General features: G+C 55.4%; 1 protein-coding gene across 2 annotated transcripts; it reads left to right on the forward strand.

Moving 5' to 3' along the window:
• Nucleotides 1-1,512: 1,512 nt before the first annotated feature.
• Sdc1 (syndecan 1) lies at nt 1,513-25,054 on the forward strand. 2 transcript variants are annotated; one of them, XM_006981448.4, is made up of 5 exons: nt 1,513-1,933; nt 20,671-20,752; nt 21,581-22,068; nt 22,539-22,674; nt 22,894-25,054. In XM_006981448.4, exons 1-5 carry the CDS (start codon nt 1,868-1,870, stop codon nt 23,061-23,063), a joined length of 942 nt encoding a protein of 313 aa, XP_006981510.1. In that variant the 5' UTR covers nt 1,513-1,867; the 3' UTR covers nt 23,064-25,054. The 2 variants fall into 2 exon arrangements, with proteins under 2 accessions (XP_006981510.1, XP_076415712.1); XM_076559597.1 differs by lacking the exon at nt 1,513-1,933 and adding an exon at nt 13,895-14,471.
• Nucleotides 25,055-26,214: the final 1,160 nt, after the last annotated feature.

A 26,214-nucleotide genomic window follows, 5' to 3' on the forward strand; every position in this document is an offset into this window, starting at 1 on the left:
TCCTTGTCTGCCCCTAAACAGACTCATTGATCTGAGGTAAATTTATTCAGTTTGAAGGAAACCTCGAACTGGTCATGTTTAAAACATGAAACACCTCCAGCAGTCCCTTCCTGTTCCTTTTTTTTTTTTTTTTTTCCCTATTTTGAGAGGACAGGAAGGTAACATACCAAATTGTCCTATTTTTCCTCCATATTGGGCTCCAAGGATTGAAGACCTGATTTCAGACCCTGGAGCCACCCTCCAGCAAGGACCTGCTTTTTAGGTCCTAGGCTTCCCTGAGCCTTGTTATTGGGGTGCTCCTTACCAAGACCCCGAGGATCAAGGCAAGAACCAAGGAAAGGACCTGTAGCCCATAGATAGACCCGGGTAAGCTGTGACCTCCCAAAGGGAGAGTTTCCCTGAGGAGAAAGGTGTTCGGCTGAGTGCTAGGCTGTGGGCCACCGCTGGAGGCATGGGTGTGTTTGGAGGGGAGGGGGATAAAGGGGATCACTGAACTTCCGGAAGGTGGGCTCCATAGTGTAGACTCTACACTGGAGACCTCTAAGAGCCCTGGTGCCTCAGATCCAGCTCCTCTTTCCAGGCAGACTGAAGTAGGCCTTCAGCTCTGCCCAAAGAACAAGGACGAAGACGCCGCCATCTTTGGCCTCTGCCTTTCAGGTGCGAAGGTCCTTTGGCACCATCTACAGATTGAGGGCAAGACAGGGCCGGTTTTTCCCCTTTGCTCTCACAGCAGTGTGCCACGCCCGCAGGCTCTCTGTGCTCTTTTTTGACTGACGTGCTTAGAGGGTGTTGGAAACCGTGGGGTCCAAGCTCTACAGAGAATCATTAAGGAACAGGAACTCCACTGAAGCTCCTCAGATGCCTGAGGTCACCTGGAAACAAAGAGGCCATTTATTTGTTTCCTTTGGTCTTGGACTACGAAGAGAGAGGGCTTTGTCTCTTGAAGACAGCAAAAACTAAAACAAAAACAAAAAAACAAAAAACAAGTCAGCTCTTCCAGATAGTGCTCACATCTTTAAAGGCCCAGAGTTCCCAGAACTTGGCGGGTAAACACCAGTGCTCCCAAGACTCCAAGGGGCTCCATCCTCAGCCGGTGGGTGGTGGGAACAATACATCTGTCCTTCGGTGTAATATATAGCCTCATGGTTGTGGGGCTCCGAGATGGCCCCCCAAAATCTTGCTCACCTGGAGGGCGCTGGGCGTCCTCGTCCAGAGGGCGCTGCAGCCTCGCGCACAGAGGACCAACAATCGTCCTTCTCCAGGGCAGCGCCTCCGGACTCCGGGACCAGGCCGTAGTTAGGGGTGCACCTGGGTCTCCATCAGCCATGCACCAAGGAAGACACGACGCGGGAATCACAGATTGCCCGCACCAGTGCTCAGGGGAGGAAGGCGGGGTTCAGACCCGCGGGAGCTGAGGAGCGGGGTGGGCTTCGATCCTAGGAGGCGTGGACGGGGGTGTGGCTGTATCCCCGGGGGTGGGGCGCTCCAAAGGGGCGGGGCGGTCCAGAGGGCGGGGCCCGAGGGGGTGGGGCCTGCGGCTACCCAGGCCCGCGGAGCTGGGGGTGGGCGGCTAGTTTTTGCAACGGCTAAGAGCCGGTAGGTTTATTATAAGGCGGAGCTCGGCGGGAGAGGTGCGGGCCAAAGCAGACAGAGCCTAGCGCAAAGGAAGGGATCTGGCAGTCGGGAGCTGACTCGAGCCGGCGGAACCTGCAGCCCTCGCTCCGGACAGCAGCGCGCTGGGCAGGCGCCCGGGACAGCAGCAAAGCGCAGCGCAATCAGCAGAGCCGGCCCGGCCCGCAGCTCCGCGCAACCCGCAACTCCGACCCGTGCAGCAGCCCGCCGAGCTCCCGCCGCCGGTCTGGGCAGCATGAGGCGCGCGGCGCTCTGGCTCTGGCTCTGCGCGCTGGCGCTGCGCCTGCAGCCTGTCCTCCCGGTGAGTGTGGCCCGGGGCAGGGCTGGAAGGCGGCGGGAAGCCTGGACTCGCCACCAGCCGATGCCATGCAGGCGGCGGCACGTGGAGGGGGAGGGGAGCGGGGACTTCTTCCCGCGCTGCCTGGCGGATCCAGGGGATGGTGAGCCCTTAAATAAGGACTCCTCTCCCAATTCCCTCCACGGCCCGTGGGTGCCGCGCAGGTCCCCAAAGCTCGTGGTCGGGGCTGGGGCGTCCCGCAGAGTGGAGCCTCCACTGGTTCCCGGCGCTCAATTAAGTAAAACGACTCCACATGGGTCTGAGTCCGCCGGCCTGCGGCGGCGCCTGGACTCGCTCTCTCCCGTTGCTGTCTCGCTGGCCACCTCAGCGGCCTGGCCTCCGCCAGTGACCCGGGAGGGATGCAGTAGCCATGGCCACAACGCCCTTTCCGCAGACCCTAATTCAAACCAGACTGCAGGCTGCGCCCCCAGCGCCATGGAGCCCGGGCGCCTGGCCCTTTGCACCGGGACAAGTTTGGGCGCAGCAGAGCCGGAGCGGGAGGGGGCGGACGTGCGGATCCCCGGAGGGACCGGGATCAGGGCTGTGCGTGGGACACAGGAGGGGTGGCGCGGGGCCCTTGAGTTTTTCTCTGGCTGTCCCAGGTGAGCAGGGCCGAGGTGGCAGGGGGGAGATTCCGGGAAGTTGGCTTCACAATGCTAAAGACCCTCAGAGCCCAACTTTGGGGTCGCTGAAGTTGTGCTGCCCCCCGGAGGGCCTCCTCCGCATGGCCGGCGCTGGGGACCCTCCCCGCGAGTGGACCCCGGTACGGCTCTTCCCCTCCCCCGACTCGGCTTTGTGCTGAAGCCGCGCGCAGGGAAGGCGGGTCCCTTGGCCCGCCCAGTAGGGCCGCGGGGAAAGAGGGACGAACGTGGAGCTGGCGATTGGTGGTGGTGGTGGTGGGGGAGGCCTTTGGGTAGGATGCAGCCCTCCACCTTGGGCGGGGGTCGGTCTCTCTAATGAGCGACTTGGCCGACAAAGAGCTTGTCGAGGGTCCCCAGAAAGTGCTCTCCCGCCCCAGCCGCCGTCCGCTAGCCCGCCTTCCCCAACGGGGGCGCTTTGTTCTCGGCCCCTGTAACCCTTCCCTGGGAACCGCCCCGCAGCGCCGGCCCTTGACGTGGGCCGGGTCCTGGGCCGCCGCCAGGTGTCAGCGCTGCCCGCCGGGTGTCCACGCCCCTAGCCCCCCGCACCCTCTGTGGAGTACCGGGGGGTCCTTTCGACTGGCCGGCTTGACCCTCCCCCCCGAGAGGCAGAGGCGAGGTGCGGAGCCTCTCTCTGGCTTTATCCCTTCCGGAAGTGGCAGTCTCCCACCGCCACATCTGGTCTGCTTAACTTTGATAGTCCTGGCAGAGAGAGACACGTGCACAGGGAAGCAGAGCTGAGCGCTGGTAGACACCCGGGTCCTGTACATAGAAAGTGGCACCTGGACACATCCCCGATCACTGCTAATGGGCATTGTCTTCGCCACTTCCCAGTGGCTCCATCACTCTGGAGTCTTAAGAGAGGAGGACCTCGATACCTAACAAATTGCCCATGAGTTTGGGGAGATGGGGGGAGTCTGTGGGGTGCTGAATCAGGGTTCTCAGGGAGGGATATGGTTTCCGAACTGAGTCTCTGGTGCACTCCTGGTTTTAAGGTCCAAGAAACTGCTCTTGAGGGTTGTGGTTTCTGTGGGATTCAGATTATGCCTGGAATCAAAGTTACCACTGTGAAGAAGAAAGTGGAGCCGCCTGGCATTGGCATGCCTCCCTGACCCGCCTGGCATTACCTCCGGCCGTACTCTGCAGGCCCAATGTGAGGCCTCACAGGGGTGGGAGAGATGTGGTACTGCGTTTCTTTCCGGCCAGGGTCTGGAGAGGTGGTGGTCGCTTTCCTGCTGTCTTGGGGGAGGTCAGCTAGAGCCCTCAAGCTCGCGTTATTAATACCGGGTAGGCAATTGGAGGTGGCAATTTTCTGTGGACTCTGTCTCCTGAAATTTCCTGTGCTCTGGGCAAGGAGCAGGCACCTCAACAGAAGGCCTTTCTGGTCTGGGATATTGGACCCTTTAGGGAGACACAAGGCCTAGGAAGCAGAATTGTCTCAACGGGAGGGACCGACAGTCTTGGGAAGGCTCCCTGGGGGAAGAGGTTGTCCCGAGCCAGGGGACAGACTCCCACTTGGAGGCAAGGGTGTTCGTTCTTCGTTCTTCTTATTCTTATTTTAAAAGTTTGGTTGGTTTGTGCACTTTCAGCAAGCATCCATGTTTGGTTAGAAGTGGGTGCAGAAAGAGTGAGGGCATTTCCAGAACTTCCTCCCCCCCCCCCCGCCCCCCGAATAATGAAGGCAATTGGGATTTACTTAAAATGGAAGCGGACAGCGAGATGTTCGTCCTCTTCTGAGGGCTCCCTTAGCTCCTGTGGGAAGCAGGTCAGAACACCTCTGGGGACCGGTGAGATAGAGAGTGACAGTTGGGTGCCTGCCTGTGAATGGGCGAGGGGAGGCTGCTGGGAACCACTCCCGGGGGAGACTGGAACAGGTTCGTCTAAACTGTCCCTCAGTGCGTGTGTCCCCACGGTCTTTTGTTTCTGCTATGTAAGGAAAGAAAAAAAAAAGCCACTCTGGAATAGTTATTTGCTACTTTTTTTTTTTTTTTTTTTTGCTCTTTCTTTCCTTAATTATTTGGACTAGTAGAGACATTTCCCTTGAGGTCTGGCAGAGTGGGAGGGAGTGGGGGAGGAGGCTAGGCTCGGCCTTTGGAGGTGATGTCACTGCTGGCTTGGGCTCCCCAGGGAGGGTGGAGCTGCTTTTAGCCTACCTGTGGCTCCTGATGGGCCCCAGTAAAACCTCATTAACACACATTGGTGGGGATCAGGGCCTGGAAAGAATGACGGGCAGAGCTTGGTTTTTGCAGTCCTTTCTAGACGTCCCCATCCTCCCCTCCCCCAGCCTTGCAGCACAATTTTGGATTCCTGAAATCCTCTGAGAATGTATCATCGTGGTAGTCAGACGTTTTTTTCAGTGAGTTAAAATTTCAGCCTCTTTACAAAGTATCCTTTTTGTTTTGTTTTACTTTTTTTTTTTTTTTTTTTTTTTTGAGACAGAGTCTCTGGTTGGTTATGTAGCCCTAGCTGCCCTGGAACTCACTGTGTAGACCAGGCTGGCCTTGAACTCATAGCGATCTACTTGCTTTAGCGATCCACTTGCTTCTGACTTTACGTGCTAGGTTTAAAGGTGTGTGCCACCATGCCCCGCTTTTTACAAAGTATTCTTAACTTTGAGCAGGATTCTGACACCCTATTTCCTTTCCTTTATCCTCAACAATAAGATGCTAGGTGTATTCAATCCCTCCTGATGCGAGGCCCTCCTCGTCACAGTGCCAGGTCAAGCAGTCTCCTGGTTCCATGTGGCTCTGAAGAATACCATGTCCTAGTGCCTGGTGGTTGGAATTCCTAACTGCCCTTTTCCTTCTCCGTCTCTGGTAGCTGGAATTGACCCTGGTGTCCCCGAGGGCAACGGCTTTTCTCTTCAATTCCGATTTGTTTTTAGCAAGCTGAAAAACAAATTAGATTGGTTATAATTCTTACAAAAAGAAAGCTCTCGCCTTTGGGTAAACTGTCAGGTTGTGTGAATTTGATGTCCCCCGTGGATCTCTGTTGAGACCGCTGCAGTGTGGTCGTAGAATGGACAAAAGGGAACTGCCGCCCCGAAGGTCCTGGACCCAGCGTGATGAAGAGCCATTGACCAGGTGAAGGACCTAGGGACCTCCCTCAGTGAAGAGATGTCCACAGAGCTAGGAAGCACCTGTCAGCAGGAGCCCCAGTTCCCTAGTCTCTCATCTGTGACTTAGTGGCTCCAGCTACCTAGGCTAGTTCACTCTATGTGCTAATGAGCAAAGGACTTCCTTTGTTTTTGTTCTGAGACAAATTCTCACTCTGTAGCTTAGCCTAGCCTAGCCTGGAAGTCTTAGCTCTTCTCCTGCCTCGGCTTCCTAAAGTGCTGAAATTACAGACATGAGCCGCTGTGCCTGGCTGGGAATCCTCCGCTTTATCCTTGACTGTGACTCCAGGCTTAGGACTTGTCTCCCTCGCTTTAGTGTATGTGTTAGTTTACCTTCTACAGACTCTAGCTGTAGATAGATTGTGTCCTGTTCGGCAGTTTCAGACACAGCTTTGGATCAAGTGGCGCCCCATACCGCAGCTCAAGTCTGCCACTCATTTACGGTGTAAATCCTAAGTGACTCGCCTCACTTCCAAGTCTGCTTGTCCTCATCCGCAGAACAGACATCGCTGTACCTGTTCTCTGCCCTCATTCAGTCATTTGCGTATCTTATTTCCTAAGACGTGGTGTGAAAGTGCTTTGTGATGAAAGAGCCGGAGGAAAGGTAGATGTTGATCATAGTTAAGGGTTACCTGTTATTGAGTGCCTGTTAGGGAGCGCTTGGTACCTTTCCTTACAGTCCCACGCAGTCTTTACTCCTAAGCCTTTATGATGTATGCCATCGCCGCATGTTTTGAATGAGGAAGAGATGGCTTACAGAGGCCAGCCCCTCCTTGGAGAAGAAAGAGGCAGAAACGGGCTTTTTGGTGTGTGGTTGTATGTGTGTGCTTGTGTGTACACTTATGTATATGTGTGGTGTGAATACACTGTAGAGTTGTCCAATGTCTACAGCCCCAAGAAGCCCTAACACACGGGGTCTGGCCGAACCCTGGTGAGGCCCTGCCTGGTGCTTCCAGGTCTTACTTGGACACTCTTGGTTGTGAGCATTTTGCAGAGAGGGGATTATTTGGCTAGGATGAGTTGGCCTGCCATGTGCCTTTGGGCAAATCCTGAGTATTGGACAACACCCTGCGCCTTGGCTGTGTGTACCTGATGGTTACTTGGGTACAGACAAGAGCTCTTCATAGAAAGCTGAGGTTAGGAGACAGTGTGGGGTCCTGACAGTGGGCAATGTGCACCCGGGGCGACATAAAGCTCGCATGCTGGTGACCGAGTGCTGAGGCGTCTGGGCAGTGCCTGCCTGCTTCCCCCAGGCAGCACCCAACTTACGCTGTCTTTTATCCCGAGCGGGGGACACACTTACAGATTTAGTAGAGCCTTTGTAAGCCCTGGGAGGTGGGTATCCTGGCCACAAGTGGGTAGCTTGGGACCCAAGACTCCTGGCTCCTACGCTGCCTTCTCCTCCTGGCTCTTTCCAATGCCAGGTTAGGCTAGGGGAGCATTGGGGACATTAAATTATTTCTAGTCCCAAAGCACACAGAACATACTGTTTCCTAATTGCCTTTCCCCCACCATCCACTGATTTTTGAAGTGTTGGGTTGGAAAATTCCCTCCGAGAGCCTGCTTTAGTGTGTGCAGAGGGAAGATACTGGAACAGGAAGTCTGTAGAGAGAGTATTTTCATCTCCAGGACCTTGTGCTCTGGAGCAGAGTCAGCATGGTGTCATTTCCCTGTGGGCTATTCCAGGAGAAGACTGGGTTTTAGGTGGGAGTGCACATTCGAGAACCTTCTATCGAGTATGACAGGAGCCAGAAGTGCACGGGCGTTTGTCTTTTATCACAAACAGGCAGCTTCAGGTGTGGACTGTTGACATGAGGTCCTCGGAGCGAGAACCCTGAACTTGGTGACATTTCAGCTCCAGATGGACATCGGAGGCCCCTGGGCAGTCCCCTCTGGGATGGCTTGCTTTGCCTGTGTTAGGATACTGCTACCTGATTTTCAGGACCTTCCCGGGTTACTTCCTCATTGTCGGTGTTGGGGAAACCCTGACAAGGGGTGGGTATTAGAAGAAGGGCATCCTGCCCTGACATGGGGTGGGTATTAGAGGAGGGGCATCCTGCTGCTGCCTGGCATGTGCCTCTGTGTTTGGAGAGTCAGGAGGTCTGGGGCAGCCTGCAAGTGGAGGCAAGTTAAACATGACTGGGGAGAACTCAGTAGGAAATCTTTGGACCACTGACAGGCGGGCGTGGTGGTGTTGGTTGGTAGTGGTAGACTCATTCTCCTTTTTAGAGATTTGCCCAGGGATCTTTTCCTGCTGACTCTGGAGCTCGGAGGCTTCTCGAGATGCTCCACTGGGAGCCTCTTTAGGGTCTCACTCAAGTCTGTCTCCTGGTGTTTATGGCTTCGTGGGCTGCCTAATTATATAGAGAGGATATGCTCCTCTGGCCTCCAGCCCTGGGAAAAGTTCTGCCCGGTGACTCACCTGAGGCCTGCAGCCGTGTGCGCACACAGGCACACAGGCATGCTCAGGGGCTGCGGCCATCCATGCCTGCACAGTCCTGCTCTTCTCACCCCATTGGGCTTCCCTTGGGATTCTGCAGCAGTGGTAGAAACATTTGGGAAACACTGGTCACCTCTTATTCGCTGCTCCCTCTCCGATTCTGGGTGTCTCCCCCCTTCATAACGACACGTCTGATGCTCTTTGTTGTCCCTGGCTTAGAAGCGTGTGGAAATTATTCCTCTCTAGGGCCCTGACTTCCTTGTGGCCCGGGTAAGTAGTTGGCCCTCTGGGCCTGTGAAGTCTGCTCAAGGACTTTTTTCCTGCCCCCTGCCATGTCTAAGGGTCATGCACTGGTAGAGACCTTGTATTGGGATGGGCGAAGGTGACCCGGCATTTTGCTCTTTCTGTCTTTATCGCTTCTGGGGACTCAGCAGGGACAACTGACAGCTGAGGGGTGGGGTGGAGAAGGTCTCAGGACAGACCACTGTGGAGATGGGGGTAAGGCAGGTTTTCAGATCGGTGCCCTTGGCATTCATTGTGGGAACCAGAGTGGATGAAGCCTCTGGGCAAGGTCAGGCTGGGGGTGGAGGCCAGGTGATGTTCTCTGCGCCCACACCCAGGCATCCTGGCAACCCTCCCCAACGTCCGCTCATCAGCAGGAATGAAAGCTGTGCCGGGCAGGTTGGGGCAGTGGGCAGGTGGGCGTGTTTATCGCTGCGCTCATCAGCTGAGTCACGATGCCAGGCCCCGTGAATCCTCCCTGGAGACTCACCCAACCCACCTTGACCCAGTGGCGCCCACTGGCATGCGGTGGGGCCGGGCAGTGAGACAAGACAGGCCTGGGGGGGGGGACTGAAAGACAAAGGGGGAGTTCATGACTTCAGGTATTCATGACCTATCCCGGCTGTGACCAGGGATTGTGGGTGTCTCAGGTGCCACCTGGGTCTCGGCTGTCCCAGGAAGATTCTGCCTTAAGTGCCGACTTGGCTCGAGCACCTGCTGGGGGGTGCAGGAATTGCACCAAGGGAGAGTGCCTATCGGTGGAGTAGGCCCACCATACTAGACCAGAGACAGTGGTGGTGAAGGGCATTCGTGACAGCCCTTTCCTGGAGGGTTTTGTCTCAAGAGTCCCACAAGACCGTAGGTAGGAGCTACTTGGGAGCCTGGACTGTGAATCAGGCTTCTTTCATGCTTTAGATTAGACTTGCCGACTTTCTAGCTATTGAGTCCTTGGGGAGGGTCTCATAGATGGGGCATCAGGAAGTACAAGATACCCAGGCATCATCTCTGTCTCCTGGGCACCTCTGTCTCCAGGGATGGTAAGAGAACCCTTCCAGTACACTGACGGGGACCAGACCCCCTTAATCTTTCCTACTTGGGTCTGTCCTAGCTCTGTGGCCACAGAGGCCCTCTTCCTACCACCCCATCTGTCTCATGAAGGGCAGCAGCTGAGTGTGAAGCCTGTGTTTGCTCATCTATAGCCTCTGAGCGGGCCGGCCAGGTGAGGGGGGGGGACCCAGAACTAGCAGGCTGTGAACACAGGATACTGACGCTAGACTTGGGGTAGGTGGGGAGAGTGAGGATCACTCCTCCCTAGGATGGGGGTTCTTTGGGGGGAACTGAGGGGCTGGTATCTACCTGTGGCGTCTAGTCTGTGCTTGTCCTTGGCTGCCATAACAGCAGTGGCTAAGGATGTTCCTGGGGCTTCACTGGTTGGGGACTTCATTGTATCAGAGAGGCACAAAGTGACAATAATTCTGATATTTTCTACAGCAGCCCTTGCTTGGCATCCCTGCTGACCCGGAAGCACCCAGGCCTTGGAGGTCCAGGCTCCTAGGAGAGAGTTCCAGATGGATATGGGGGTCAGGTTTGGGCTCGCAGGGCTGCAGGCTGGAGAGTGTCTGAGGAGCCGCCAAGACCGTTGTGGGAGTTGACGTCATTTCAGCTTCTCCCAGAGAAAGCTGAGGGGGTGTGGTGCGGTGTTGGGATCACATCTCTCCCAGAATGGCATGTTGGGGGAGGGATGGGGCCCTTGCGTCCGGGCCCCAGGCTTGGTCTGTGGGCTGTGTGGTCTCTAGGTTCTGTCTACATTCCTGCCCTTGCCCCAAAGACACTCTGAAAGGCATTCCAAGTAGGCACAGTGTTCCCTCTTGTTCCACTGCCCCCAGGAGGAGGCGGGCCTGGATTGTAGCTTTCTAGAACTGGTCCTGCGGACTCCATTGGTGGATGTGAGGTAGGACAGGCTGGGCATACATTAGACTCACCGGCCCCCTGCCTTTCTTTCCACAGAAGTCTGGGTCTGCCTACCTTTGGGAATCCAAGCTAACTCAAATCTTCGAGGCTTGAATTAGGGGCTCCTGGAGGATTAGCTGGCTATTTCACCTTGGCTGGCCTAAACCCAGGTTGGGCTAGAGAGAAGTATAGGGTTGAATCTGGCCTACCTGGACCACATCCTGGCTTTATTGGTTCCTATGTAATCTTGCCTGTAACTCTTTACTTCTAAGCCTCAGTTTTCTTATTTGTGAAATGGGGCCATCATATCCTACCTGGAAGGGCTTTGGAAAAAATGAGTGAATGCATGAAGTGGTTGGATTTTTCTCCTTGACTGGGGTAGGGGGCCGGGGGGGGGGGAGCGCTCAGTCGACAGGGGCTCAGAAGTACAGGGTCGTCTTCATGTGAATGGCCCTTCTGGTGGCCCTTCTTCTGGTATTGCCCCAGGAGTGCTGATGTCACAGGGTCTGCAAACTGCGGCTTTTGTCCTTCCTCAGACGTCCAAGCCTTTTCTGACCGACCAGACTTTTCATCTTCAGTGAGGCTCTCTAGGAGGCTGGATCCTGGCCTGAGCTGTGTGGGCTGGGCTGGCAGAGTGGGAGGAAGTCAGGGGAACACAGACACCCGGGCCACCTGGGTGAGTGGGTGGGTGGGTGGGTGGTCTCAGGAGAGCAGGGTTCCAGTGGTTGGGGGCCATTGGCTGTGCATGGCACTTCTCACTGAAGGTTACCCTGAGAGAAAGCAGATTCTCTGTAGATGCTAACGTAGCTGGGCCGGAGTGAAGGTGGGTGTAGGCCCCTCCCCTGAGCCCACTCAATGCCGGTGAAGGCCGGCTGCTCTTCTGTGGTGTGTGCATTGTGCTGATGTAGCTAAGGTCCGGCAGAGCAACCCTGCCTGGCCTCTCTCCACTTGGTGTGACACCGTGTGCCCTCAGACAAGTGACTGTCCTCCTTTGCCTTCATTTCCACATTGTGCAAGATGGGTACCGTCCCTGGGATCCGAAAGTGGTTTTCAAGATAGGTGAGCTGATTCAGGGAAAGTGCCCAAACCGGTACCCAGCACACGACTCAAGACGCAGTGGCTGCCGATGGCCGATTTCCTAAGGTCTAGATTTGTTCCTGCGCTTCACGTGACCCCCTACAGCCTGGGTCACGTGACCCCCACAGTCTAGGTCAGGTCCTTAGTTCCCTCCCACCCACTGCTGGCCCCAGGACCGAGGCTGCTGAAGGCTGCCCCCATATTCCCATTTAGCCACCTCTGTGTCATCTGTAAAGACTGGGGCGGGGGGGTGGGGGGGGGTGGGGGGTTGTGCAAGCCTCCAGCCTCTCCAGGCTGTGAGATGTCAGTGAAAGGCCCTAGGCTGTTGGGTTCCTGTGTGGGCTGGGGCCAGCCCAGGAACTTGAGAACCCGCCCCACCCTTTCAGACGCAGGCTCCCCTCGGAGGAGAGTCCTGCTCTTCAGGCTAGCCCACCCTGCCCTGGGACCCCTCCCAGCGTGCTCTGCTTTCTGTGGGTTCCTTGTGTTTCCTAGTGGCCTGGGTGCCTTTTCAGTCTGAATTGTGCTTTACATGAGAGGGAGACGCCACAGGCATCTTGTAGTTCACAAGGGGAAAAGAGATGTGTAATGTATGTCCTGAGTATGGTGTTACGCTCACCTGCGTTCTGTCAAAGGTTAAAGAAGTTTGCTCTTGGTCTCTTCTAGTCCCCCCTTTTATAATCTTTTCCCGTCTGCTGCCGCTCCTACCCAACTGCAGAGCCCCAGTTCCAGAATTAGCCCCTCCCCCACAGGAAACAGATTTATGCGATAATGTGAATGACTAGCACCCACCCCTTAGCCCCTCCCACGGGGCATTTTGATTTTCAAAAGGACATTGCACAACCACAGGACACAAGAAGAGAGATTTGGTGGTTAGGGTTGGAGTCATGTCCCCAACCTCCCAGCTGGAGCCCTGGCTGCCGCAGGTGGTGTGTCGAAAGCTGTAGTTTCTGCTTCTGTGAAACTTGAGGATACTTTATTTAGCCATTTTGGGGGATGCCCAATGGCCAGAGAAGTCTATGTGGCGCAGGTGTCGGGCCCCCATGCCCTGCTGAGTCTATAATCAGCTAGATGGCAGGTTTTGGGGTGCAGACAGCCTAGGAGTGATCCTGGTGAAGTTCCTGCACTGTTATCTATCCCCTCCCCCCACACACACACCGACTCATCGGCCATCTCTCGAGTCCCTTGGCCCTAACCAGCAAGATGTGCCCAAGGGAAGCTGAGAAGACCCTTAGCTTCTCTTTAGGGGTAGCCTGGGGTCAGCACGATGCGGGGCAGGGGGGGCAATGCAAGAATGCCTTGGCTATCCCTTTCATCTGCACAGGCTGCTACCCAGAGACACCTTGATTCCAGACCTCTCCAGCCGCCTCCTGGAAGTGCTCTTTGGAAGTGGCGAGAGGTGACATCAAGTCACTGTGCCCCGTGTCCCTGCCCTCCACCTGCCACCCCTGTTAGAAGTCATGTTCGTGGTCTGCTGCCCATTGCTTTAGCCACTGTGTCTGGCTGCCCCTTGAGGGTGAGCCAGACCACCCTCCTCGACACCCCCCACCCCTCACCCCCACCCCACCCCACCCCACCCCGCCTCAGCCAGAGGATATGTGGAGCCCTCTTGCGATCTGTGAAATCCCTATGGTACAGATGGGTAGCCCAAGTCAGGCTCGTTTCCAAGAAACCAGAGTCCAGATTGTAAAACACCTTTTTTTGCTATTTTGGTTTTTCTCATTTTCTCTTAGCACATCTGGCTGGTCAGGGCCAAAGGACTTGAAGAGAAGTGGCTGACAAGTGTCGGGGTGGGGTGTGTGTGTGTGTGTGTGGGGGGATTGGTTCTGTCTGGCTCCCTCCAGGAGCAGTACCTGGTGAGAGGCTGCCTGGGCCTGGGCCAGGTGCCCTTGCTCCACACGGACTGAAATCTCGCCCTGCCTGTCCTGGCTGGGTTCTGGCAGGTGGGAGCTGTGGAGGAACTGGTCTTCCAGCCCCAGCTCCACACCCGGCTCTCAGCTGAGCCTGCTCAGAGACTAGTCCTGGCATGTGGATGGTGGGGCAGGTGCCAGGCCCGCAGGGAGGTGTGGGCATCGGGGTCCTCGAGTGGCCCTGACCTATTGTGGGCACTGGGGTTTGGAGGTATGGTGCAGGGAAAGGGCCCGGTGCCAGACTTGGCTCTGGCATTGACCTCGGTTTGCCATCGGACGTTCCACCGAAGGGAAATGCTGGCCAGGAGGGGTCGGTACAACCAAGAAAGGATACTGTCTTCACACTGCTCGTTCCCAAGAATCCCCAAGACACCGCAGAGGATGAGCAGAAGTCGAGCAGCCGCCATGGAGACTGTTGGTGGGGGGATGTGGGGAAGATGGGTGTGCACCCAGGGGATTCTGGGAAATTGGTCCGGTCTGGAAGTGCGGCCAGGGTCTGGGCCTTGGAGGTGCTGTGGGGTCCTGTGCTCTGTAGCTAGGCAGCTGACACTCCTCTTTACCTGCCTGTCCTCACCTTGGCCCCACCCCGGGCTGGGCCTCTCCCTCCCCCCGCTACTGGGTCACCAGTCACCTTCCCTGCAGGCCCCGGCTTGACTGTTGGTGGAGAGACAGAAAGCTGATAAATCATGGTGCCTGTCAGCCGGAAATTTGGGTGTTGCCTGGAGGCACCAATGGGGGCCCTCCCTCCTGGAGGCGGCTTTGGGGGTGTGGGTGGGGGACTGTGCTCTGGGTCTTTGAGGCCTCCCTGTAGTTTCTCAGTTCTCTGAGAGAAGTGAGGGGTTGGGCATCACCCCCGACCGGCACAGATCTCTGGCCTCCGATCATCACATACTGCCCAGCGTGACCTGTGAGAGCCATAAAAGAATTCAGGATTGTCCGATCAAGCCACTTCATTCCCCACCCACACAACGGGCCCAGGGATGCACAGGGAGCTGCCCAGACACCCAATGTAGAAGTAGTTGAACTAAATCTGGTACTGTCGGAGGGTCTCTGGGACAGTTCACCCTGTTGCTACATGCTCCCGGCATTTCAGGTAGGACTAGAGGAAAAGGTCACTGTGGGGAGGAGGGCAGTCAGGACCCCAGGCTGCAGGACACCAGGATACAAGCTGAGGGCTACCAGGAGAGGAGGAGATTTTAGCCACATTCTTTCCTGCTCCTGGAGACACATTGTATCTCGCAGCACAGTTTCCCCTGAGGCCCACCTTTTACCTCTGGGGCCCCCTGGGATAGCTCAGTGTCGCCAGCATCCTCCCACTGAGGTCCGTCAAGTTGCACTCTGGGGCAGCTGGGGTGAAGATGTTGGGCCAGGAAGCCAGCTACTTGGGAAAAGCAAGGTTGTTCCTAGTAGGCCCTGGCAGGAAGAAGGTCCGAGCTTGGTGGGTTTAAGAGACTTTGGAAGGCTGGACGGTCCCTCAGCTCCTTGGTGAATTAGGCTCTCCTTGCACCGTGACGGTTGTCTGTTAAGAGTGAAGGCATCGGAAGTAAAGAATTGGCTGGAGCCTTCCCAGGTTGCTTTGCTCCTGGCGCTGGCTTACAGTGCTTGAACTCGGTGTCGTGAACACTGGGTTCAGTCAGGGAACCGGAGTGGAGGTCTTGCCTTCCTCAGCTCCCGGCCATGGCACCTCTAAGTGGAGCCTCCTTGTCTCTTCCAGATGAAGTACAGTCCCTGAGCAGGAAGTATCATCTGATGTTGTGGTAGCTCTTGGGGGTCCCTGGATGTCTTTCTCAGGTCACGTGTCCAGTTGTATAGAGGAAGGTGAAACCTAGAGTTCTGGAGCTCAGAGTCCTCAGCGCCCCAGAGCTGTGAATTCTGTGGGCGAGAGGAATTCCTCGTACCTCTTAGACCTATAGGACTAACCAAGACACTGGGGTGGGGGTCGGGGTAGAGCTCTTGTATACTGTGAACCTACTGGAAACCCTCTGGGGTATTTGCTGTGGAGTCGGGTCTTGGTTGGATAAGAGGGAAAGGTGTTTATCCTGGTGTGGCTGTGGGGGCTCATGCAGCCTTGGACTTCCCAGTGTCGACTGGACAGAGACCATGTGACTGGGGCCTGGGCTTCTGGAACAGGTGTGGAGGCCCCAGACTAGCTGGGATCCAGGCTGCCTGGGCATGGCTGTGACCCAGGTCCTTTGATAACAGCTGCTCTTTGTCACTGGATGTTGTGACTAATGGGACTTGTTGATTCAGTGACTCGGCTCCCACCCACAGAAGCTGGGGGTTCTGTTATGGTACCAGGCAGCCGCAGACAACCCGGAGTTCCGCCTCTCTTTCCCACTCCATGAAGCGAAGTTCCCAGCACTGCCCACTGTCTTATTCTCTACTGGGGCCTTCATAACCCAGCCCCTGAGGCTTTTCTCCTTCACAAAGCTCCTGGAGTGGGCCACTGGGTATGTGCTGGGCGCTCTGTTAGGGTCAAGACCAGGCTATTTCTGACCTTGTTTATACCCCCTCCAAGTTCCCAGGTGATGGATTATTCCAGATTTTTGAAGTTAAGGAACCCATTTAATATCAAAATTCTGCAACCTAAAAATTTTTCTTTTATTACATTCTTTTATTTTGTGTGGGTACATATTTGTGCGTATGTGTGTGGACATGCATGTGAGGGTCAGAGGACAATTTGGGGGAAGTCAGTTCTCTCCTCCTACCATGTGGGTCCTGGGGGTTAGAACTCAGATCTTCAGGCTTGGAGAGAGTGCTTTACCCTTCAAATATTAACTATACAGCCCTATGGCATCAGAAATGCTTTTTAAGGGCCGTGTGATTTAGATACCACTGAAGTTTCACAGTAGGTGACATGGGTAGTGTGTTAGGGTGTTGATTGGAAGCAATAGGTCTTTGTACCTGATGCGAGCAGATTAGTAGGGGCCGGGCAGATGGGCATCCGCTCCAAAAAACCCATCATCCCTGACCCTCTTGGAGACATCCACTTGGTAACAGCGGAGGTGTATGCATCCTAAGGATATCGTGACAAAGTGCTGGAATACAGACCACCCTCAGCCCCAGGCAGCCAGGACATAGGGGCTCCACCAGATTGCAGTGACTGCCATGGAGGGTTGCCTTCCTTCCAGTCGGTGTGGGTGTGAGAGCTGGCAGGAAGTGCCTCCAGGCTGCCATGAAGCATCCCAGCCAGCCTTCTGCCCACCGCTCCGAACAAGCTCTTTGGCAGTGACTTGCAACTGCAGGTGAACTCTCTCCTGGACCTTGTCCCGACCCAGGCCGAGTCAGGACCCAGTGTGTGCCCGGTACCCCACCTGGGCTGCTAGGCAGGGCTAAGCATTCTTCTTGCTTCCTAGAGCGACAGCCGTAGTGAAGAAACAGAGAGCCGTTTTGCTTGAAAAAGATGAGCTCAGCCAGAGGAGATAGATGGTCCTTAGGTCTGGGGAGTGGGGTGGAAAGGATGTACTAGTGTGTAGGGACACTTGTTGCCTGGATGGCCTTGGGTAGGTCCTTTACCCTGGGAGGTGCTGTTTCTTATCTACCAGAGATGCTTATCTCAGCCGGACCTGAGGAGCTGCAGGGGAGAGAGGAATAGGAATCAGAGTGAGTCGTGAACATTCTCTCTAGCCCTACGGAAGCCTGAGGCCTTTGCCTCTCTTTTCCTGGCCTGGGTCCTGCCTTGGGTATCTCACCAGGGTCCTTACCACACAGCCCCAGGGGATGCCCCAAGCAGAGGTGTTAATTGACCTCTCTTCTGTGTCCATACCCCATATGTCTGCTCCCATGATCCTTCTAGGTAGACCGAACCTCAGACTTTGGGTTTTCAAATCAGCTGGCTTCCACACTTTGTGCTTAAGTGAGAGGGAGCTAAGTGGCCCTGGGTTCGATAGCACAGGCCATGAAAACCTTTCTTACCATGAGGTTTCTGCTATGTGCTTTGAAAATTGTGTGTGTGTGTGTGTGTGTGTGTGTGTGTGTGTGTGTGTGTGTGTATCTGTATCCATGTGTGGTATACATGTACCACAGCAGGCATGTGGAAGAGGTTGGGCCTGCTTAGAAGAAAGAATCTTTTTTCCTCTTCATTTGAGTCCCAGGATCCAACTCGGGTCACCTTTACCTGGTGAGCCGTCTTGCCTGCTCTGTTCTCCATTCTTGACTTGTTTGGTGTACAGCTGATTGTCCTGAAGCCAGCAGAGGAGAAAGATAAGGCTGGCTGGCTTGCCTTTACCTCCCCGAGTGGCAAGAGGTGGGGGACTCGATGGGAGTTTCTTTATCCCTAGACATCCCTGACGGTCTTGGAAGGACCCAGGTCAGAAATGATACCCAGGAGGGCTCTTCTAAGCCCCTCAGGAACACTATAGGCTTCTAAATTGTACCTGAAGTTGCATCAGAAACTGGGACCTGGGGAGTCCCGGTTCAGACTCACCCCCCCCACACACCCATCTCTTCATGGGCTGAAGTTTCTTTCTTCCTTCAATCGTGATACCATCATGAAAGGTCTCTGATGAGGGTGGAGGTGGGGCAGTCAGGGAGCTGCTTCTCTTTCCCTTAGCAAAGGTTGGGGGGGGGGTGTAGGACAGGTGTGCTGCCCTCCCCCGCCCCCACCCCATCCCACCCCCACCCCGCATTCCCTGCCCTGGACCTGGTTTTCTGGTTTCAGTCCAGATTTGCGTTAGAAGCTTGTTGTGTAGACAAGATTAGAGCGGAACAAGCTGAGCAAAGGCGGAGGAACAAATTGCTTCCCTGTGAAGACCCAATCTTATCTAGCTCCAAGAGAAGCCCTTCCTTTTGGGAAATTGCTGACTCTTGGGACTTCTCTATGGAGAGAGGAAGCCTGGACCCCTGTATATCACTGCAGACTTAGCTACCTCGTCTGCACCCCTAGTGTGTGGCTCAGGCTGTTCCGGTTGGATCCGGGACCTCTGCTCCATCTCCAGCTTGCCGTCCCATGGAGGGAGTCTGTGGATTAGGAGAGGGTAGAGTTGGGACCTAGAATGAGGCGGAAGCTGTGATCTTGGGGTCCTTCCTGTCTAGAGGGTGCTATTCTCCACGGAGGCAGCCACAGGGAAGGCTACCACAGGAAATCTGGGGTACCACCTGGGATAGTGCAGATGGGATGTTGGTTGACATCCAGTGAGGGGATGGATTCTGACTATCCTGTGGATGGGCCACAATGATCTTGGTCTACTGCAGTGGTTCTCAACCTGTGGGTCACAGACCAGACGTTTCCATTGCAATTCATAGCAATAACAAGATCATATTATGAAGTGGCAACGAAATAATTTTATGGGTGGGGGTGGGGTCACCGCAACATGAGGAACTGTATTAAAGGGTCATGGCGTGGGGGCTGTAACGGCTCATCCGAGTTGCGCCCCAGCGAACCAACTGTCAATGAAGTTGGGTCTGTCTAAGTTCAAAGCCTTTGTCCCAGGGGAGAAGGGCATGCCTGCTTTTTTGCTTTGTACTTCTAAAGGAAGTTCAATGTTACTCCTGGCCTGGCGGCTTCTACACGTGCTGGACCGGCCCCCGTAACCACTATACATCTGTAACCTTCCCCCATGGGTCCCAACAGCCATGCCCGACTCTCCCTACCAATAGGACTGGCTGGGTCCTGCCAAGCTTCCTGGGCCAAGGTGACCCTGTGTCCTTGGTGCTAAGCCTCAGCTGGGCCGCTCTGCCTGGTCTGTAGAGGCCCCCCGGTGAACTGGCTCTCTCCTGACTCTTCTCTCGCAATTCCATCTTGAGCCTGTGCTCCCCTGTCCACGTGGGCCTCCTGGCGTCAGGGGTGGCCCCCAGTCCCAGAGTCCCCCATCACAAGTCAAGCAGCTCCCCACTCCTTACTGAGAACCATGGCCACGGACGCTTGTTACCCGCCGAGGCTGTGTGTGCTTCCGCTTGCGCAGAGATTCCGTGACCGTTCTGTAGTGCGGTTGTTGTTGGCGCTGGCACCCGTTTTTTCAGATGGGGAGACTGAGGCCATAAGATGTGTAGTGACATCCCTAAGGCTACTCAGCTGGTGAGTGACAGAGGCCAGGGGGTCTCTGGGGCCTTTGGCTGAACCATGATGTACTTCTTTTTCCTGCTTGGTTGAGACAAGAGTCTCTATCTAGCTCCGGCTAGCCCAGGACACATGTAGGCGCGAGGCTGACCTCAAATTTACTGAAATCTTTTATATCTCCCTGTTGAGTATTAGGATGGTAGGCAGGCGCCGCTCCTCCCAAACTGCTGAAGTGTCTTTTTTTTTTTTTTTTTTTTTTTTTTTCAAATTCGTTCCTTTGTTCTGGGTCCGTGCTGGGGTCCTTGTAAGATGGTCTGTACTGAGCTGGGTTATTTGGGGGTCGTCTCCTTGCCCAGCAGGGCTCTCATAGCTCCCCTCCCCATCCCTTGCTTACCTGTACCTGGTGTCCTGGAACCAGTGCTGGGGGCAGCCATGGGCCCAACTCTCGGCCCCTTTCCCAGCCTGCCTAGCTGGGGGGGGGCAGTGCTCCACATCCCCCATCCCTGTGGGACTGTGTTTGCACACGCCACCACCTGCAGCCCCTTGGAGCTGGAGCCGGCAAGGCGGGCCACATTCCTGCAGCTGCTGTTGCCAGGGAGAGCCCGGCTCAGGCCCACCGCCCATTCACTGGGGCCTCCTTAATGCAGACGCCTTTCAGATTAGCCTCCACTGTCCCCAGCCCAAAGGGCGCCCCGGCCTTTCTTCACCGAGAGGACCAGGATACAGTCCTTCCTGTGGCTGAGAAAACGGTCCTTGTGGCCAGGCCCAGGGGCCAGCACAGAGAGCTCCACCATGCCAGGCCTGGCCCTGCTTCTCACACTTAAGGCTTCTGTGCCTACACCCTAGCGTCTAGCTCAGCTGGACACTGATTTTTCTAAGTGCAGATTGTTTCAGGGTGTGTGTGTGTGTGTGTGTGTGTGTGAGAAAGCTCCCCACGATGGCCCCGGTGCCTGATTCTCGGGGTAGAATCAACGGATGGACTTCCCAGGGATCACAGCTTGTGTTCCCAGGTTGGGTTCCCTAAGTAGACAGACATCCAGGGGTGAGGACCGTGTCCCCATCCCTTGCCCCTCCACCTGGCACCAGCTTAGGTCGTTACAGCATCGGGGATATGAGGAAGAGTGGGGGGCTGGCTTCCCAGAGCTAAGAGCCCCAGAGCCACATGCAATGGCTGCTTCCTGCATGTGCAGCTGGGATGGTTGGCTGAGCCTCTTGGCCAGCCTAAGATGGGAACTCAGGGATGCTGGGCATCGGCCAAGCCTCATCTCAAACTCCTCTTCGATCTTTTCCCTAGCAAATTGTGACCGTCAATGTACCTCCTGAAGACCAGGATGGCTCCGGGGATGACTCGGACAACTTCTCTGGCTCAGGCACAGGTAAGGCTGACCCGGAACATGGAGACGGCCACAGGTCATGGCCGGAGTGGGTGAGCAGACAGTCACTTGGTTTTAGTGAGTCCCCTTTCTTCCCCATCCCGTCCTCAGCTGTCGGAGTCAAGAGGGACAGGGCCAGAGGGAAGGATGATGTCCAGCTGCAAACAGTTTAGTTGAGGGAGATCCCCAGAGAAGTGTGGTGGCTCCCAGAGGCCATGGGCAGCCTCTAGAGACAACCCTTGGAGAAGGAGTTTGACTCCACTGAGCCTTTCGTGTTCCCATCTGTGAGATGGGAATACTTTGCCCCAGAGGCTGTTGGGAGCTTCAGGTAGCATGGCGTCAGCTGACTGTAGACTTGCCCTCACCTTCCCTAGATAGCATCTGTCTGGGGAAGAGAAGGCTTTGAGCTGCAGCAAACCTAAGAGGTCTCCCAGAAGGGAGGTCAAGGGCTCGGGGGCTGCGGCTGGGAGTGGGGTTTAGAAGGGAAGTCAGGGTAGCCGTGGGAAGCGAACCAGAGCAAAGGGCTGGGAGATAGGAGGTAGGCTGCAGCCATGCGCCCCTAGGCCTTTGGGGAAGAGGGCAGGGTAGATGTGTGTCCTGGGTTCCCGTCCTATCATCCATGGTGCTTTATCCCATGCTCACAGCAGAGGCTGCTCCCAGGCAGGGGAAGCTACAGAGGGCATCTTTTCTGGCCCGTTTTTCAGAGTTCAGCCTTGGCCGATTCACCCTGGGGGGACTCAGGCCCCAGTCTCCTCATAGCATGAACTTGTCGGGCTTGATTGACACCTGGGGACCTCCCTACCCTGACACCCCCTCTTTCTGACCCTGTAGGTGCCTTGCCAGACATCACTTTGTCACGGCAGACTTCTTCCCCTTGGAAGGACGTGTGGCTCCTGACAACCACGCCCACCGCTCCAGAGCCCACCAGCGTGGACACCGAGGCTGCCTCCACCGCCGTCCTGCCGGCGGCGGGAGAGAAGCCTGAGGCGGGAGAACCAGCGCTTGTCGCAGAAGTGGACACCAGCCTCACCGCTCGGGACAAGGGCGTGGAGGTCACCACCAGGCCCAGGGAGACCACACAGCTCCCCACCACCCAACGGGCCTCAACGGCCAGAGCCACCACAGCCCAGGCACCTGTCACATCCCATCCCCACAGAGACATGCAGCCTGGCCTCCAGGAGACCTTGGCTCCCACAGCACCTGGCCAGCCTGACCATCCACCTCCAAGCGTGGCGGACGGAGGTACTTCCGTTATCAAAGAGGCTGCCGAGGATGGAGCTACCAATCAACTCCCTACAGGGGAGGGCTCCGGAGAGCAGGTGAGTGGCTTTGTATTTCCTGGGTGGCCACTAGGGCCTGGCATCTGCCACCCAGCACCCTAACGTCCCTTTGTCCTGTAAAACACATTGTAGTCCTCACCACAGTGACGGGGTTAACAGGTTCCCACCTTCCTCCTGCCCTAAGTAGACTGATTACAAGATGATTAGTAGGCTTCTTAGATATCAATCGGGAGCTAGTCACCTAAAGTGACACCAGGGTGAATTTTTTTTCTCTTGGAGCATCATGGGATTTTCATACAAAAATATGTGCTTTCTGTCACTCAAGGTGGTCTCTGGGCCTTAGGCAGCCAGGGTCCCGTGTGTGATTGTATTCCATTGCAGATGCTGGCATAGGTTGGGTATGTCTGAAGTGGGGTGCGAGGGAACCCCAGCAGGGTATGGCGGCAGTGCTCCAGGTTGTTATTGCGTCAGTGGCTCCATTGACCCGATCCCGACTTGCCCTCCTGTAGGATTTCACCTTTGAAACATCTGGGGAGAACACAGCTGTGGCCGCCATAGAGCCGGACAAGCGGAATCAGGCCCCAGTGGATGAAGGAGCGACAGGTGCCTCTCAGGGCCTTTTGGACAGGAAGGAAGTGCTGGGAGGTGAGTCTTTTTTTTTTTTTCAAGTAGGTAGGAGAAGGCAGGCTGTGGCTTTGTGGTGGCCTGGGTTTCTAGGGGGAAGCCATCTCTAGCCGTGGGGTGGGGAAGGAGAAGGGGACGAGTCTGGATGGCCCAGGCCGCTTCCTGGGTTGTCCATGGGGAGAGACTGCCGCTGTGTGCCTCGTAGCCGCTGATCTGAGACAGCCTCTGTCCCCTCCCTAGGTGTCATTGCCGGAGGCCTGGTGGGGCTCATCTTTGCTGTGTGCCTGGTGGGTTTCATGCTGTACCGGATGAAGAAGAAGGACGAGGGTAGCTATTCCCTGGAGGAGCCCAAACAAGCCAATGGCGGTGCCTACCAGAAACCCACCAAGCAGGAGGAGTTCTATGCCTGATGGGGGAGCCTGATGGGGGAATGGTTCTCCCCTCCCCCCACCCCTGCCACTCACTAGGCTCCCACTCGTTCCTTCTGTGAAAAAAAAAACTTCAGGCCCTGGCCTCCCCACCACGGTGTCGCCTCCTCGGCACCCAGACCCTTCCGGCTGTCCCTGCCCGAGCAGCCCCAGGGTGTGCTGGGAATCCACTCTACTTCTTTGACTTCTGCCTAGAAGCTTGGGCGCAAAGGGTTTCTTGCATCTGACCTTTCTACCACAGCCGCACCCCGATGTCCACTATGCTGACTTGGTTTCTCCAAAGGGGAGGAGACCTGGCCCTGGAGAGAAAGGGGACCCAACTGCTTTGGACCTAGATGGCCCGTGATGGCTGGACGATGGGGGGTGGGGGGGCAGGAGAGGGGCCTCGGCTGCCACGCTATCATAGCACTTACCCGTAGAGACCGCTTACCCACGGTTGGCCGTGCTGTGGTAGGGGACGGAGTCCCGGGCTCCTTGGAATTCACTTCGCATTGTGGGGAAGTCTACCTTAGAGATCAACTTGTTTTTGCACATGTTTTCCTCTTAGTTTCTCTGTTCAGAGCCCCGGTCGGCTTGACTTCTGGGGTAAGGCAAGTCAGTTGACTGGTGTCCCTCATCTCGCTTCCCTCATCCACATTCAGGAGACAGCAGCAGGGTCATTAAGACTTTTTTTGTTTTTTTGTTTTTAATTAACCTAGAAGAACCAAATCCGGATGCCAAAATGTAGGCTTAGTTTGTGTGTTGTCTCTAAGTTTATCTACAGCTCACGCGTGCAACAGGGTATGGACTATCTGTATGGTGCCCCATTTTTCTGGTGGTCCGGAAGTAGGCTGGCTAGTCCAGGATACCACGGGGTAGCCACCTCTTGACCAGTCATGCCTGTGTGTCTGAACTCAGGGCCATGGCCGTGGCCTGGGCCACTGCGACATTGGAAGAGCCTGTGTGAGAACTTAGACTCCTAAGAGTGCCGTCTAGGGACGGAGGGGGGAGGGGGAGATGACTGTGGGGTGGGGGGAGGGGTTGGCCAGGCTGCCCAAGACTCTCCCACCCTTGGTACCATCTCTGGTCACCTCTCTCCCGGAAGTTGACAAGACACATCTTGAATACAGTACGGCTGGCACACTGGCTCCTCCATCGAGAACCAAGTTGACCTTCAGCTCCTGCGGGGGGCCCCCCCCCCCCCCCCCCCCCCGCCCCTAGGCTGGAGTCAGAAATGCTTCCCAAAGAGTGAGAGTCTTTTGCTTTTGGCAAAACGCTACTTAATCCAATGGGTTCTGTACAGTAGATTTTTGCAGATGTAATAAACTTTAATATAAAGGAGTCCTATGAACTCTATTGCTTTTTTTTTTTTTGCTTCTTCTCTGGGCTGGTGGTGTAGACGCAGCCAGCCTTTTCTCAAACCCTGGTAGCTCAGGGGAGCTCGACTCAAGGCTACGTGCCTCCACTTCTTCGAGGGGTAGGATCCTGGGTCCAGGATTCCTCTTAATTTTTTTTTTGTTTGTTTTTGTTTTCTTTTGGGCCAAACTTCTTTTGGAAGTTGGTAGGTTCAGCCAAGGTTTTCCAGGGCCTGATGTCTGCTCTTCTAAACGGTGTAAGTAGCTGGGACTGGAGCGTAACTTGACCTGGGGTTGACTAGAGTCACGCTTGGTTTGCAGAGCAGACACCTGGGGCACCCTTCTTCCCACGTGTTTGCTGGGACACTTTCCGAGGACTCCGTGCTTATTTACCTCAGCGATGTTCCAGCTGCTGGCGAGGCTGCTGGGTGGCTCAGTGAGACAAAAGACCTGTGTGCCCTGTGTTTCATCTCGGAACTTGTTGCCGGAACGTAATGGCTGGATGTGATGGGGGTGGGGTGGGGGTGGGGTCAGATCTGAGACGGCACTCTGGCTGAGAGCTTGTGAGACAGGGGCCAAGCCTCAGGCTGGGCCCGTTCATGTAATTGCAATAAATGGTACATGTCCATTTGGACAGCAGACTGGTGGTGGTTGTGGAGTCTCTTCTTGGTCCGGCTATGTCCTCCTACCCTGTGGTTTTTGGAATGGGAGTCTAACTGGTCTGTGTTCTGACTTGGTACCAAATAGCAACAGTCTGCCGTCCTTGCCCAGACCCCGGGGGGCAGGACTTTGGGCTTGCCTTCTCCCAGGACTCCTGGCTTTGCACCTGTCCGGCTCTCTTAAGTGTATCTTGCCAACTCCAGCTGGATCATCCCTTCCCCTGGGGCCATGAGGGCTCTGCTGACTCTGAATTTCAGAGTTTGCTGTCTGTTCTGTTTGCTCATTGTGTAATTCTTTAAAAAAAAAAAAAAAACTTTCACTAGCAAACAGTCTCATCTGTGAAAAGACCTACAAGGATTGTCTGCCCAGTGGGAAAAATGACAGCGGGAGATTGGAAAGTCAAAAAAGCACAGAACACCAAGGAGCGCCCCCAGATTATGGGGGAGCAGCTAGGTGTCTCCCCTCAGCCTCATCTGGTCCTGGGTGCGGGTCAGCCTTGACACGAGGCTTGTCCTTGGGGGGGGGGTGCAGAGCCGGAGGAACTGTGCCTATTGATACAGCAGGACCTACAGGTTCCAGTTGCTCAGCACGTGGTACTCTCTTCCCACACGTTATGCTCCAGAAGCAGTCCTGATGGCTGGGCCTAGGGACACACGTGCCTGTAACACCAGCAACTTGGAAGGTCTACCTGAGTTGCAGAGTGAGTTCAAGGTCAGCCTGGGCAAATTCCAGAGACCAAATACAGGGGCCAGCAAAGATGGCCCAGTAGGTAAAACGCTGCTCGTCACCAACTCTGACAACCTGAGTTCCACCCTCAGAACCACCTGAGGAGAGAAAGGGCAGACTCCTGAAAATTACCTTCTAACCTTTACATGCATACATCCGAGCACTCTCTCCAGCTAAGTAGAATTTTATTTTGCTTATTTTAAAGTTATATAATGTGGTTGGGCTATATTCTCCCCAATTCCTATATCCCTCTTCCTCACCCAACTTCTCTCTCAAAAAACAAAAACCCAAATCAAAATCAAAATGCCAGCAAGAAAAAAATAAGTGAATAAAAAGCACACACGCACACACACACACGGGCATGGGACCTGCATTGGTGTGTGTGAATTACCAATACAGTGTCACGCCATTAG

Source organism: Peromyscus maniculatus, chromosome 22, assembly GCF_049852395.1.
Source record: "Peromyscus maniculatus bairdii isolate BWxNUB_F1_BW_parent chromosome 22, HU_Pman_BW_mat_3.1, whole genome shotgun sequence".
Taxonomy (NCBI): Eukaryota; Metazoa; Chordata; class Mammalia; order Rodentia; family Cricetidae; genus Peromyscus; species Peromyscus maniculatus.

What these genes read in the sequence shown, in the direction of transcription:
- Sdc1 (XM_006981448.4), top strand. Translation starts at nt 1,868, where the DNA reads ATGAGGCGCGCGGCGCTCTGGCTCTGGCTCTGCGCGCTGGCGCTGCGC. An exon ending in CTTCTCTGGCTCAGGCACAG is followed by an intron (nt 20,753 to 21,580) that starts GTAAGGCTGACC and finishes CTGACCCTGTAG; the next exon opens with GTGCCTTGCCAGACATCACT. An exon ending in CAGGAAGGAAGTGCTGGGAG is followed by an intron (nt 22,675 to 22,893) that starts GTGAGTCTTTTT and finishes TCCCCTCCCTAG; the next exon opens with GTGTCATTGCCGGAGGCCTG.